This window comes from Sciurus vulgaris (assembly GCF_902686455.1).
Source record: "Sciurus vulgaris genome assembly, chromosome: 5".
NCBI classification, from domain to species: Eukaryota; Metazoa; Chordata; class Mammalia; order Rodentia; family Sciuridae; genus Sciurus; species Sciurus vulgaris.
In genome coordinates this window covers 180,880,762-180,895,736 of record NC_136465.1, presented here as the reverse complement: position 1 = coordinate 180,895,736, position 14,975 = coordinate 180,880,762, and the positions used below count along the sequence as shown (strand labels likewise).

At 51.6% G+C, this 14,975-nt stretch overlaps 1 protein-coding gene across 1 annotated transcript in view; it reads left to right on the top strand.

Moving 5' to 3' along the window:
- The window catches only part of TTLL8 (tubulin tyrosine ligase like 8), a gene marked incomplete at its 5' end in the record, with an annotated part of 56,821 nt that overhangs the window by 26,326 nt on the left and 15,520 nt on the right, over positions 1–14,975 (top strand). The window contains 3 exons of the mRNA XM_079139934.1: positions 7,550–7,698; positions 11,226–11,466; positions 13,972–14,407. Coding sequence (XP_078996060.1) covers positions 7,550–7,698; positions 11,226–11,466; positions 13,972–14,407 — 826 coding nt within the window. The remainder of the gene's footprint in view (positions 1–7,549; positions 7,699–11,225; positions 11,467–13,971; positions 14,408–14,975) is intronic.

Here is a 14,975-nt window from a genome sequence, read left to right as displayed (position 1 = left end):
CTGAATCAGGGTCCTGGTGTGGTGTGTGTGGCTGGGACCGCCTTCACTCTTGGACCCCGACCTACCTGCGTTTCTCTTTGGGAGGACACTTTGGAACCCCTGCTGCTTCTGGGTGCCCTGTTCAGCCTCTGTGCTGGCCAGCGGCCTCCAGCTGACTTCCATGTGTAGCTCAGGAAGGACCAAGACACACCTCCGTGTGGATGGTGAGATGCCTGGTTGTCGTGGCCCCCCTGGGCCCATCACAGGCCCTGGGCCACGTCAGGGATGCATGACTAAAAATACACTTATTGAGTTATAATTCTAACATAGGTTCTTGATCTTTACCATTTTGCCAATCTCCAAGCATGTAAGAAGCATGCAGCCCTTTTGAATATATGCATATATGTGAGTCCGTGTTAAATGTGTAAAATGTAATGCTGTGTGTAAGTAACACGTTTGCTCATATTTACACGACCTCTAACATATGCATGTTGTACATAATGTGCATAATTCAGATTAGAAATTAAGAAACAAAATCACCTCCATTCCACCAAATGCAGTAAGCACAGTGAAGACAAGCACTTCTGGAGTAATCTTTGAAAAAAAGCTCAGCTATGTTGGTGGGCGACACCTTCCACATGTGACCGCACAGAGGGAAATGAAACCAACAGAGACGCTCGGGAAGCAACAGCCAGGGAGGCTGGTGGCAGCTGGGTCAACGTCAGACTGACAGGCACCTTTGGAGCCAGAAAGTGAAGCTGGAGCCAGAAGTGAGGCTGGACTTGAAGCCCAATGCTGCCCATCAGACAGAGGCGCAGCCCTGTGGCAGGTGACCAGCAGACTGGCTCAGAACCCAAGGCTGAGCCCAGGTCCACAGCCAGCACACTCACAGCTGGGCATACTGACTCACTTGTGAGCTTTGCAGAGGAGGCCGAAAACTCAGCAGAGACACCTGCTGAGCGGCACGACTACACCAGCAGAGGATGTTAGGAAACTTGATCCAATAACTGAGGGACACACATCTTTGCAGGGCGTGGAGAGCACCATGAGCGCAATGTGGACATCACGGGTGTGGACTTTGGAGAGACGAACGTCAGAAGACAGGAGTAAAAACTGCACATTTGGAAACTAAGAAACACATTTTTTTTAAAATTCATTTTTATTGTAAACAAATGGGATACATGCTGTTTCTGTTTGTACGTGGAGTAACAGCATACCATTTGCATATTCATACATTTACATAGAGTAATGATGTTTTATTCATTCCGTTATTTTTTTCCTTCCCCCCACCCCTCCCACCTCTCTTTTCCCTCTATACAGTCCCTCCCTCCTCGTTTCTTGCCTCCCTCCCACTCCCCATTACATGTCATCATCCACTTATTAGCGATATCATTCGCCTTTTGGACTTTTGAGATTGGCTTATCTCACTTAACATGATATTCTCCAATTTCATCCATTTGCCTGCAAATGCCATAATTTTATTATTCTTTATAGCTGAGTAATATTCCATTGTATATATATACCACAGTTTCTTTATCCATTCATCAATTGAAGGACACCTAGGTTGGCTCCACAGTCTGGTTACTGTGAATTGAGCAGCTATGAACATTGATGTGGCTGTATCTCTGTAGTATGCTGATTTTAAGTCCTTTGGGTATAGGCCGAGGAGTGGGATAGCTGGATCAAATGGTAGGTCCATTCCAAGTTTTCTAAGGAATCTCCACACTGCTTTCCAGAGTGGCTGCACTAATTTGCAGTCCCACCAGCAATGTATGAGTGTACCTTTTTCCCCACATCCTCTCCAACACCTGTTGTTGCTTGTATTCTTGATAATCACCATTCTAATTGGGGTGAGATGGAATCTTAGTGTAGTTTTGATTTGCATTTCTCTTATTACTAAAGATGGTGAACATTTTTTCATGTTTGTTGATTGCTTGTAGATCTTCTTCTGTGAAGTGTCTTTTCATATCTTTAGCCCATTTGTTGATTGGGTTATTTGTATTCTTGGTGTAGAGTTTTTTGAGTTCTTTATATATTCTGGAAATTAGTGCTTTATCTGAAGTATGAGTGGCAAAGATATTCTCCCACTCTGTAGGCTCTCTCTTCACATTGCTGATAGTTTCCTTTGCTGAGAGAAAGTTATTTAGTTTGAATCAATCCCAGTTATTGATTCTTGCTTTTATTTCTTGTGCTATGGGAGTCCTGTTAAGGAAGTCTGATCCTAAGCCAACAAGGTGAAGATTTGGGCCTACTTTTTCTTCTATAAGATGCAGGGTCTCTGGTCTGATTTCAAGGTCCTTGATCCATTGTGAGTTGAGTTTTGTGCAGGGTGAGAGATAGGGGTTTAGTTTCATTCTGTTGCATATGGATTTCCAGTTTCCCCAGCACCATTTGTTGAAGAGGCTATCTTTTCTCCATTGCACATTTTTGGCACATTTGTCTAGTATGAAAAAATTGTATTTATTTAGGTTTGTGTCCATGTCCTCTATTCTGTACGATTGATCTTCCCTCTATTTTGGTGCCAATACCATGCCATTTTTGTTACTATTGCTTTGTAGTATAGTTGAAGTTCTGGTATTGCAATACCTCCTGTTTCATTCTTCCTACTAAGGATTGCTTTATCTATTCTGGGTTTCTTATTCTTCCAGATGAATTTCATGATTGCTTGCTCTATTTCTGTAAGGTACATCATTGGGATTTTAATTGGAATTGCATTGAATCTGTATAGCACTTTTGGTAGTATGGCCATTTTGGCAATTCTGCCTATCCAAGAACATGGGAGATCTTTCCATCTTCTAAGGTCTTCCTCAATTTCTTTCTTCAGTGTTTTGTAGTTTTCATTGTAGAGCTCTTTTACCTCTTTGCTTAGATTGATGCCCAAGTATTTTATTTTTTTTTTTTTGAGGCTATTGCAAATGGAGTTGTTTTCCTCATTTCCCTTTCAGCTGTTTTGTCGCTTGCGTATAAAAATGCTTTAGATTTATGTGTGTTGATTTTATAGCCTGCTATTTTGCTGAATTCATTGATGAAGTCTAAAAGTTTTCTGCAGGAGGTTTTTGGATCCTCTAAATATAGAATCATGTCATCCGCAAACAGTGACAGCTTAAGTTCCTCTTTTCCTATTCGTATCCCTTTAATTTCTTTAGTCTGTCTAATTGCTCTGGCTAGAGTTTTGAGGACAATGTTGAATAGAAGTGGTGAAAGAGGACATCCTTGTTTTGTTCCCATTTTTAAAGGGAATGGTTTCAGTTTTTCTCCATTAAGAATGATGTTGGCCATGGGCTTAGCATAAATAGCCTTTACAATGTTCAAGTATGTTCCTACTATCCCTATTTTTTTCTAGTGTTTTGAGCATGAAGGGGTGTTGTATTTTGTCAAATGCTTTTTCTGCATCAATTGAAACAACCATATGATTCTTATTCTTAAGTCTATTGACATGATGGATTACGTTTATTGACTTATGGATGTTAAACCATCCTTGCATTCCAGGGATGAACCCCACTTGATCGTGGTGCACAATTTTTTTAATATGTTTTTGGATACGGTTTTCCAATATTTTGTTAAGGATCTTTGCATCTATATTCATCAAGGATATTGGTCTAAAATTTTCTTTCCTTGATGTGTCTTTGCCTGGTTGGGGTATGAGGGTGATATTAGCTTCATAGAATGAGTTCGGTAGGGTACCCTCCTTTTCTATTTCCTGGAATACTTTGAGAAGTATTGGAATGAGTTCTTCTTTGAAGGTCTTGTAGAACTCGGCTGAGAATCTGTCTGGTCCTGGGCTTTTCTTGGTAAGAAACACATTTAAAAGTAATTCATGGCAATCAGCGGCTCAGGAGACTGAGGCAGGAGGATGCAAGTTCAAGGCCAGCCTTGGAGACTTAGTGAGGCTCTGAGTCAGAATAAAATAAAATTAAAAGGACTGAGGATGTGGCTCAGTGGTAGAGCACCCTTGGGATTCGCTCCCCTATACCAAAAAAAAAAAAAAAAAAAAAAAAAAAAAAAAAAAAAGATAACCAGCAAATTCCATCACCTTTGCAGAAAAGATAAGTGATGATCTTGAGGTATGCAAAAATGATAAAATTAAATCCCCATCAGCAAAGTAGGAAGAGAAATGCCTGTTGAGGGTAGTTTGTCTATAACAGTCCTACAGCTAACATTCTTAGTGGGGTAGAACAGAAGTGTTCGTCCTGAAATCAGAATGGTCCACAGATGCTCACGGCATGTGCCTGTTCAGCAGACCGGCAGCCATCCAGCAGTGTGGGAAAAGCACAGAGCAGAGGTGAAGTTCTTTATTTGCAGATGGTCTGACCATGCACATAGAAAATTTTAAGAAATTAAAAGATGTTAAAACTAAGTGAATTTAGCAAGGTCCCTGAACTCAAGATGAATACCGAATTCCATTCTATTTCTGGGTGCTAGCAGAGGTGGTAAAATGAACATTTAAAAACACAGCATACAGTAAAAAGCAAGAGTAGACGTCTGGAAATAAACCTCGCAAAACTCCTTCAAGTCCCTGAACTGAAAGTTATAACCTCAAGCTCAGAGACGTCAAGTGCCTGTTAAGTGTGTATGAGCATGTGTAAAATGTGCTCACAAATTGGAAGTTCCAGCATGGGGTGTTTATTCCTCCAGACCAACGCATAGGTCAGTAGAATTCCAATCAAAATCTGGGCAGGGATTTCTTTAGGGGCAAGATTAATTAAAGTGACTAAAATTTATACAACAGTATAATAATAATTTAAGATAAGAAAAGTTTGATCAAGAAAAACAAATTTAGAGGATTTTATGCTCCAATTTCAAGACTGACTCTAAATCTGCAATAATAAAGTATTGGGATAGAACAGGACATCCGTCCAGCGCAGCAGGACAGAGACCCCAGAAGCAGGTCCTCATTCAGGTGGCCATGTGGCCTGAGGCCAGGCCACTGGATGGACTGCGCTGGGGCCACAGCAGCGCCTGGAATCCTGCTTCACAGACACACAAAGAGGAGCCTGGGACGTGTTCCAGGATGTGAGGCAGTTAAGAGACCAACACCGGAGTGGTCTCCATAACCAGCAAGGAAGATCTACCACGCGGTCCACCAGGATGAGAAAACCAACATGGTGCACCTCACAGACCTCAAGGACCATCTCAGAAAGCGCCGTTAAGGGCTAGCTGTGAGGCGACCCTGGACGCTGACATGAGAGACAGTGTAAGGAGGTTCAGAGGCGAGGCGCCTGGGTTCAGGCGGACCTGACTGGTGGGCTAACCCCGGTAGGGATGAGCTGGGGGAGACTGGGCAGGCAGGTGCAGCTGGCTCACTGGGCGTGCCTTTGGGCTGCAGCCCTCGCTGCTTCCTGTTCCACGTCCTGAGCTGCTCTCCTCCGCCGTGATGTGATGCCTCACCTGGGTACAGAGCTACGCAGTCGGCCATCCACGGCCTGAACCTCTGAACTGTGAGCCCCACAGAGCTCTTCCTCCTCTTGTGCTCTGTCTCTGGGTCACAGTGGTGGCAGGCGGACTCCGCCCACCATGGAGACAAGGAGGCTGCACTGGTCAGTGCCCCCCAGGACCACGGCGGCCACGGCTCCAGAGAGGCCTCCCCAGACTCCCGGAGGGCTGCTACAGTCAGGAAGAGGCACCCAATGGAAACGTCCAGGAGTCCACCAGACAGGAGATCCCCAAGGACAGCGGCTTACGGCAGGTGACGCCACACACCCCACAGTGTCCTCTGCGTGGAGGCCACACAGCCCTGGAAAGGTGTCCACGCTCCCTAGAAATCAAGGTGTCTGCACACCCTGGCCCAGCTAGTCACCCCTAGGTCTTTCCCCACGAGGACTGGACCATGTCCTCAGAAGGACCTTGTTTTGAGAGCCCAGACCTGGTAGCTCGTGTCAGTGCACGTGGCACAGCGGCCGGGTGACCTTGCGGCCGGGTGACCTTGCAGCCGTCCCCTGAGAGGCGCAGAGCGCAGCGTGTGGTTCCAGCGTGAGTTCCAGGTGAGCTGGTTTGCGCAGTGGAGGTCCTGGTGGAGTCCAGCAGCCCTCCCGGAGGCCCGTCCTCGGGCAGCTGGGTGCGGAGTGCTCACACAGGAGCATCAGGCTCCCCTTTCTCGTGGAAGGCGTTACTCGCTTGATCGCATTTTCTTAAACCTCCTAAAAGGAGCTCCCAGGTGTTGACCCCGGGGCATTGGGTTGGGAGGGTGGACTGGCCTAGGCTGGGCTGGACTGCTCTGGCGGGGTTGGCAGGGAGCCTCAGGCGCTCTCCTCCTTACTTGCCGAGGCTCCCGGGATCCCCACGCAGCACCGCGCACCAGGACCCGCAAGCCTGGCCACCTGCACCCGTCCTCATCACAGGGCTGGACGACGCCACCTGTTCTCCTGAGCAAGGTGTGACCCGGGTCTTGACCTGTCCTCACGGGCCCAAGAGCGAGAGCTGCACCTCCCTCTCCCGCATGGCGGGCCAGGCGCTGCTGCTCCTCGTGGGGTGTCCTCTGAGGCTGGGCACCGTGTCCTGCGAGAGGCTGTGAGGGCTCCTCCCCTGGGGCAGCCACTGCCTGTCCTCCCTTCACTCCAAAGCCTTGGGAGCGGCCTGTGGCCAGGAGTCACCTTCTCTGCAGGTCTGGAGCCAGCTCAGGCCCTGGCTGTTCTGGGACGGGGCTGCACCTGCTGGCACCATGTCCTGCTGCAGTTGAGCTTTGACATCCGGGCTGGCCGAGGTCTGCCCCTGCTACCCAGGAGGGTGTGCGGGCAGCGGGCCCTGCCTGCTTCTCAGCCAAAAAGGCAGCCCCCATGGTGTCCCCTGCTGCCTGCCCCAGCAGGGCTGTCACTCCTGGGCTCCTGCTCTCCTTCTGACGGCAGCTCCACAGTGGTGGCCACCCACATGGCCAGGGGCCCCATGTTTCGCTTTCTGGACACTGCCCTCCCCTCCCAGCAGGCGAACAGAACACAGATGCCCCTCAGCCTGGGTTGTGGCTGGTGTGTTGGGCCCTGCGCAGGAAGCATGTCCTGAGGCTTTCTCCCGAGGTGCTGGGCTGCCACCTGCAGAGGGCAGGTGGCCCTGGGCAGCTGAGGTGCTGCGGGGTGCTCTCCCAGATGCAAAGTGCCCCACAGACTCCGAGAGCTGCTCGCAACTCCGCTGGCCTTGATGCCCACGATTCTGGGGGCCTCCAGGTCAGGCCCCTGCAGTACGGCTCTGCAAAGCCTCCAACAATATCTTGGGGTCCAGGCAGCCGTCAAACTCACAGGGCGGTCACTTGTCACGGGTGTGGATAGGCAGGTCTGCATGGAGTGTCAGGCAGCACGTGTGCAGGCAGAGCCCTGCACAGGACCTGCCCCCTCCCTGTGGTTTACACGTAGCCTCCGGCGTGGCCTCCCGGGGTGTACGTGCAGTCAGGTCCACAGGGTGGGATCCCCACTTCTTGACGTTCCCGTCCAGGAGCATCCTGGCAGGCCCATGTCCCCGGCGGTCCTCTGATTGGCAGGACACCCTGCCCCCGGCTGTCCTAGAATCCAAACACCCGCCCACCCCCAGCGGACCCTGCTCCATCTCTTGGAGTCTCATGTGCTCTCTGGCTCTTGCTTTATAGTGGCGATGCATTCATCTCTAGTCCAAGAAATTACTTTTCGCAGTGCCAGACTCTGCTGAATAAAATCACTTCCGTGAACCCTCAGACAGAGATCGATGGACTTCGGAACATCTGGATTATAAAACCTGCAGCCAAGTCCCGGGGCCGAGGTGAGTTCCTTAGGAGTGGTCACTCCACGTGGGCCTAAGCCACCCTCCGTGAAGTCCTCCTCATAGATGTCGGGAGCCAGCCATGGGCTCCAACTTGTGGCTCTGTGGGGCAGAGTGGGGAACTGAAGGTCAGGGTTGTGGGGAGGTTGGGGAGCTGGGGTGAAGGTCACTGGGGGCTAGGGACTCACAGGGGCTGGTGTGGAGGAGGAGGTGTCTTCTCAGCACATGTCCCCATCCCAGTGCTGGATTCAGGCTTGCCAGTTAATTAGGATGTCCTCGTCTGCATTCATAGGTTCAACTGGTCTACAGTTGTCTTTTGATATTACCTTGGTTGCTTAGTGACAGGCTTAGGCTAGCCTTCAAAACAGATGGTGGACTTTCATCTCAGGCAAAGCAATTCCTATGCCTTATATTCACCAGCAAACTCACTTCTAAAACCCAGGCTCTTGCTGGGTAGAGGGCCATACCCATAATCCCAGCAACTCAGGAGGCTGAGGCAGGAGTATCGCAAGTCCAAGGCCAGTGTAAACAATTTAGTGACACCCTCAATAATTTAGTGAGACCCTGTCTCAAAATAAAAAATAAAAATGATTGCAGATATAGCTCAGTGGTAAAGTACCCCTGAGTTCAATCCCCAGTACTAAAAAATAAACACATTAATTAACTAAAATATAAACCATGTTCTCTCGGAGCAGATCCTTAACATTGTTTAAATGTTTGTGGTTAAATCGTCTGTGTTTGTGGTTACAGCCTATTCAGGTTTTTTACTTCATCTTCTTGATTTCATCCATGATTACATTCTAATTTTTTTCCTGATGGGGTGTGTATGTCTTTGTGTGGTTCAGTAGAACTTGAGGTGGTTTTCTAATTTTATTTATGTTTTCAATCAACTTTTGGTAGCATTTTTCAGTGTTTCTGTTAGGGATTCTCCCCATTGTCTCTGACTTAAATGCTCAGTTTGTTCATTCCCAGTCTTTCTCGTGCAATGATGAAAGCTCTAGGGCTGTGATATTTCCTCCACTTATGGCTTTGGCTGCATCCTCTGGTTTATGTTCCATAATGTCCTCATTTTCCTTGGTGTCCAAGCCAACTTTATTTTTAGTTTGGATATTCTATTTACCTCTTCAATTATTTCAAATAATTTTTTTTTTTTAACAGCTGCATACAGTCTTTTATTTGGGTCATACTACTTTCATCTCTCTGAAAGTATTTGCTCCGTGGACCACAGAACTCTGGTGTCATAAGGCTAAAGCCCACGTGGCCCAGTGTGACCTTTCTTAGCTTTCCTTCCCTGGGCAGGAATGGTGGCAAACACATATACCCTGCTTTATTTTGAGATAAGAAGGTGACACTAGTGCATGTGCTGCTCTATAAATCAGTCTTCCCTTTAGGTTCGCAGTCTCTGTATAGGATTTTATATCTGTTAGAGCCCCTTACTTGTCTGAGCATGTAGCTTGGCAAAAAAGGAAAGGAGCAGAGCAGAGAAAGAAAAAATAGTAGAAAACGGGCTGGGGCTGCACTCATGGTCCTAGTAAGTCACAAAAATGCTAGCCTGGCATGCTTGAGGCCCTGGGTTCAATCCCCAGCACTGCCAAAGGGGGAGAAAGATATTGAGGGCTGGGGATGTGTCCACAACAGTGGAGCGCTTGCCTAGTAAGTTAAGGTGAACAAGAAGAAAACAAACCTGCTGGGGGTGGTGCCGTACACCTGTGATCCCAGAGGCTCAGGAGGCTGAGGCAGGAAGATCGTGAGTTTAAAGCCAGCCTCAGAAACTCAGCAAGGCCCTAGGCCACGTAGCAAGACCCTGTCCCAAAATAAAATATAAAAAGGGCTGGGGATGTGGCTCAGAGGTTAAGCACCTCTGGGTTCAGTCCCCCCATCCCCCACCCCCAAAAAAGAAAGCAAACCCAGGACTGCCAGTTACCGTCCCAGAACCTTGGACAGCTGTATGCATGACTGGGCCTGTTTCATAGAAGTGGGTTGTAGGCCACGTGTGAAACAGAGGGGGCTGCTCACTCTCCTCCCTATAATGATAATTTTCTAGTTCACAAATTCCCTTGGTAGTTGAAGACAGCTTTTCCATTTTCACCAAGATTTTGGTCAAACCATCCAAGGTAGCCTGCAATTCCTCACATAGCACCTCAAGCTCCTTATCATAGTGTGGATGCATCTTTTCTTCATTCCCACTGGAAGCTGGGCTGCTGCTATTTAATTCGATCTTGTCTTTACTCCTTCCATGGTCGGCAGAAATCCCAGCAAGGAGACCCAAGCCCCGCCCACCCACAGGAAGCGCAAGCGTCCCAAATAATTTATTTTTAATTCACGAAAGATTAATTTTTGTGATGTTAAGAATGTCCATTACTGTGGGTTTGTTGCACTTGGTCCTAAACATCTGCCCTGGAGCCTTCTCACTCACATTCCCACGTCCTGCAGACTTCTCTCTGCTCCTCTGTGCACCCTGCCCTGCACTGTGCCCTAAGGCTCCGTCCTATCCATCCAGCTAGACCTTCTTCCCTCTGCAAACACCTGTACCCCTGGGGACACTCCTTGGGCACCTTGGACCTCCTGTCTAAAGCCAAAGTACCCCTTTTTGCTCATCCCAGACTGTGCCCTCTCCTGCTCCTGGTACCATGTGTGTAGGACTCGGTGACATCAGGTTGGTTGCCATGTCCTGAGCTCTTGCTTCAGGCAGGGCTTCCACTCACAGTAACAAGGAACAAGTCTCGTGCCTTGTGGGGAGAACTCCCTTGTGCCTCTGGGGCTCTGTGGACAGAGCTTCCCTCCACCCTATATCCATCAGAATAGATCCCAGGTGTCATGAAACAAACAGTCCCGAATCTCAGCGGCCCTCAGCAAAACGTTCCCACTCAGCCTTGCTGTCCACTGCAGTTGGCCTGGGCAGACTGTGGGGGTGCTCTGCCCATCAAGTCCCCCACCTGGGGGCCCCATTCCCTCAAGCTTCAGGGTTGTCATGGCAGAGGAAGGCAGCTGGGAGGACCTGAAGCTGGCAGTGAGTGCCGCAGCACATGGTGACGCCTGCCCTCCCACCCACTCATCTCTGGCCACCGCCAGTCACATGGCCTAACTGGGTGATGGGAAGTTGCAGGCCTGCCACAGCAGGAGAGAGCAGAGGCAGAGAACTGAGGGCCCCCTGCCCCCCATGCACACCACATCTATCCAGGCACCTGCCAGTGTCACCGGGCCCTTGCAGCCCTCGGAAGATCCCCCAAGTCCATGCACTGACTGCTTCCCCCATGCTCACGCCACACCCAGGAGCAGGCCTGGGGAGGGTGCCTCTGCCCCTGTCAGGACCCTCCCCTGATCTCCATATCCTCTCTGGAGTGTGCGTGGTGACCCTGAAGAGGGCCAGCTGAGCACTAACTGCAGCTTCCTCCACTCAGGGCGAAGTGGCCCTGCCCAGCCTCCCAGGCTGCCTCCTGGTCCTGAACCCAAGTGCTGGTGGGCGTTGGGACTGAGCTTAGACCATGGAGGCCTTGCCTCAGAGCCTGAGCTTTGGCCTCTTGCAGACATAGTGTGCATGGACCGGGTGGAGGAGATCCTGCAGCTGGTGGCTGAAGACCTGCCCACCAAGGACAGCAAGTGGGTGGTCCAGAAGTACATCGAGACCCCCATGCTCATCTATGACACCAAGTTCGACATCAGGCAGTGGTTCCTCGTCACAGACTGGAACCCCCTGACCATCTGGTTCTACAAGGAGAGCTACCTGCGGTTCTCCACACAGCGTTTCTCCCTGGACAATCTTGACAGGTCAGTGGAGGGGAAGCTCATCATGCCCACAGCGTCAAGCATGGGGCCCCGGGCGGGTGTGGGCAGGTGTCCCACCTGCTGACTGCTCCATTCACTCATGGCCACTTGCCACCCCCAAGGCACTGGGGCACTAAGCAGAGGCTCAGACATCTGGGAACCGGGCACCCAGGGTGCATGAAACCCACGGCAATAGGTGCCAGTGCGGCAGGACAGTGAGGACCACTCTGGGATTGCTCAAGACTTTCCATGCACTCTGGCCTTCAGGATAGCCTCGGCCCAGCCAGGGCTCCCTCTCACAGTTTTGTGAGTGGCCCAATAGTAACCTTGCTAGGGGTGGACTCCCCTGTTGGCCCACATACTTACCCTGCCTGGCCCCATCTAGCCATGAGCCACATGCCTGGCAACTCTCCAACACACCCTCAGGCCCAGCACCAACTGACTGTCAGAGGAATCCCTGAAATGGTCCCAGGGGCTAGAGGACCAAGGTTAGGGAGCCGCTGAGTGCTAGCTGGCACTGTAAGTCAAGGGCCCCACCAGGGAGCACCTGAATATTAGCTACCACTGTGAGTCCAGGGACACTCCAGGGAGCAGCTGAGAGCTAGCTAGCACTGGAGTCCAGGGACACGCCAGGGAGCAGCTGGGTGCTAGCTAGCATTGGAGTCCAGGGACACTCCAGGAGGCAGCTGAGAGCTAGCTAGCACTGTGAGTCCAGGGGCACTCCAGGGAGCAGCTGAGAGCTAGCTAGCACTCTGAGTCCAGGGGCACTCCAGGGAGCAGCTGAGAGCTAGCTAGCACTGGAGTCCAGGGACACTCCAGGGAGCAGCTGAGAGCTAGCTAGTACTGTGAGTCCAGGAACACTCCAGGCAACAGCTGAGAGCTGGCTAGCACTGTGAGTCCAGGGACACTCCAGGGAGCAGCTGAGAGCTAGCTACCACTGTGAGTCCAGGGACACTCCAGGGAACAGCCGAGAGCTGGCTAGCACTGTGAGTCCAGGGACACTTCAGGGAGCGCTGAGTGCTAGCTAGTTCTGTGAGTCCAGGGACACTCCAGGGAGCAGCTGAGAGCTAGCTAGCACTGTGAGTCCAGGGACACTCCAGGGAGCAGCTGTGAGCTAGCTACCACTGTGAGTCCAGGGACACTCCAGGGAGCAGCTGAGTGCTAACTAGCACTGTGAGTCCAGGGACACTCCAGGAAGCAGATGTGAGCTAGATAGTTCTGTGAGTCCAGGGGCACTCCAGGGAGCAGCTGAGAGCTAGCTAGCACTGTGAGTCCAGGGACACTCCAGGGAGCAGCAGAGAGCTAGCTAGTACTGTGAGTCCAGGAACACACCAGGGAGCAGCTGAGTGCTAGATAGCATTGTGAGTCCAGGGACACTCCAGGGAGCAGCTGAGAGCTGGCTAGCACTGTGAATCCAGGGACACTCCAGGGAGCACTGAGTGCTAGCTAGTTCTGTGAGTCCAGGGACACTCCAGGGAGCAGCTGAGAGCTGGCTAGCACTGTGAGTCCAGGGGAACTCCAGGGAGCAGCTGAGAGCTAGCTAGCACTGTGAGTCCAGGGACACTCCAGGGAGCAGCAGAGAGCTAGCTAGTACTGTGAGTCCAGGAACACACCAGGGAGCAGCTGAGTGCTAGATAGCATTGTGAGTCCAGGGACACTCCAGGGAGCAGCTGAGAGCTAGCTAGTACTGTGAGTCCAGGAACACACCAGGGAGCAGCTGAGTGCTAGATAGCACTGTGAGTCCAGGGACACTCCAGGGAGCAGCTGAGAGGTAGCTAGCACTGTGAGTCCAGGGACACTCCAGGGAGCAGCTGAGTGCTAAATAGCACTGTGAGTCCAGGGACACTCCAGGGAGCAGATGTGAGCTAGATAGTTCTGTGACTCTAGGGACACTTCAGGGAGCGCTGAGTGCTAGCTAGCACTGAGTCCAGCCTGGCACCACTGCAGTTTCGTTTTCTGGATCTTCTCTCCTTTTCTTGTCGTATACTTGTATATGGAAGTGCTCCCATGTGTCTGTGTGTGCAGATCCTGCCCCCAGAACAGGTTGGAAAGTCCATCCCCGAGTGCTGGCCCATCATGGCTACTGCTCATGTAGAATTCCGTTGGTTCCAGATGTCGTATTTTATTGTCTCCCGAAAGGTGTTTAATTTGACTCTGTTTTGAGCAATGGGAGAGCATAACTAAGAAGTCACAGGATCTGTCTCACCAGATCAGCCCTTCAAGGTCAATGTCCCTATTGATGTGCAGATGGGGAAACTGAATCTTGGGGACATTGTTACAGTACCCTGGGCTTCTGCATGGCCTCGGTACAATCCTGGTGTCCCCCAGGCTGACCAAAGGCTGCCCTAAGGCTGCTTCCAGGTGGCACATCCTGCAGAGCCCAGCCCACCAGCACAGGCCCCTCCTGTGGCCACCTGGGCCAGGTGTGGGGTCCCTGGCACAGCATGACCTGAGCCCCCTGGCAGGCGATGGAGGCGGGCACCAGGCTCATGGCACCTTGCCTCGCAGTGCCATCCACCTGTGCAACCACTCCATCCAGAAGCGGCTCAGGAATGACCAGGGGCGCAGCCCACTGCTGCCGGGCCACAACATGTGGTCCAGCTCCAGGTTCCAGGAGTACCTGCAGAAGAGGGGCCGTGGGGCCATGTGGGGCAGCGTCATCTACCCATCCATGAAGAGGGCCATCACCAATGCCATGAAGGTGGCCCAGGACCATGTGGAGGCCCGCAAGAACAGCTTCGAACTCTACGGCGCAGATTTCATCCTCGGGCGGGACTTCAGACCCTGGCTGATTGAGATTAACTCCAGCCCCACCATGCACCCGTCCACGCCCGTCACCGCCCAGCTCTGTGCCCAGGTGCAGGAGGACACCATCAAGGTGGTGGTGGATCGCAAGGTTGACCGCAATTGTGACATCGGCAACTTCGAGCTTCTGTGGAGACAGGTGAGCAGAGCAGCTGCCCAACCTTGACCCCAAGTGTCCGTGGGGTGGGCTTGGGCCCCAAGCTGCAGCCACCTCCACTTCCTGCCACTGGAAGCAGGATGGAGCTACAGGCTGCCAGGCCTGCTGATCTCAGAGGACACAGGTCTGGCGAACCTGGTCCTGGCTGTGCTCTTAGTGCCTGGCCTGCTCTCCCTCCTCTGCACTGAGAAAGGGGCTTACCCTAGACCCTGGGAGGTCTGGGCAGCCCTGGCCACCTACTCCCAGGAGCCTTTGAGGTCTAACTTTACTCCCTCTGGTTTCCGGCCCCAATCCTTACTCTGTGGCCAAGGCTGGGGTCCTGGCCAGAACATACTGGGCTCCCCAAGACTCCAGGCTGTACCTTCCAGGACTTGCTGGGCCTTCTCCCCTAGGGAACTTTCCAGCAGGCTGGACAGCAGGGCTGCCTGGGCTTTGCCTCTGCGCCCCTTCACCATAGGTCAGGCCCTGTGCCCTGGACTCACTCTGAAGGAGAGGCTGCTTGCCTGGCTGAGGCCTCACCACCGTCACAGAACTGGGAGGGAAGGCATCT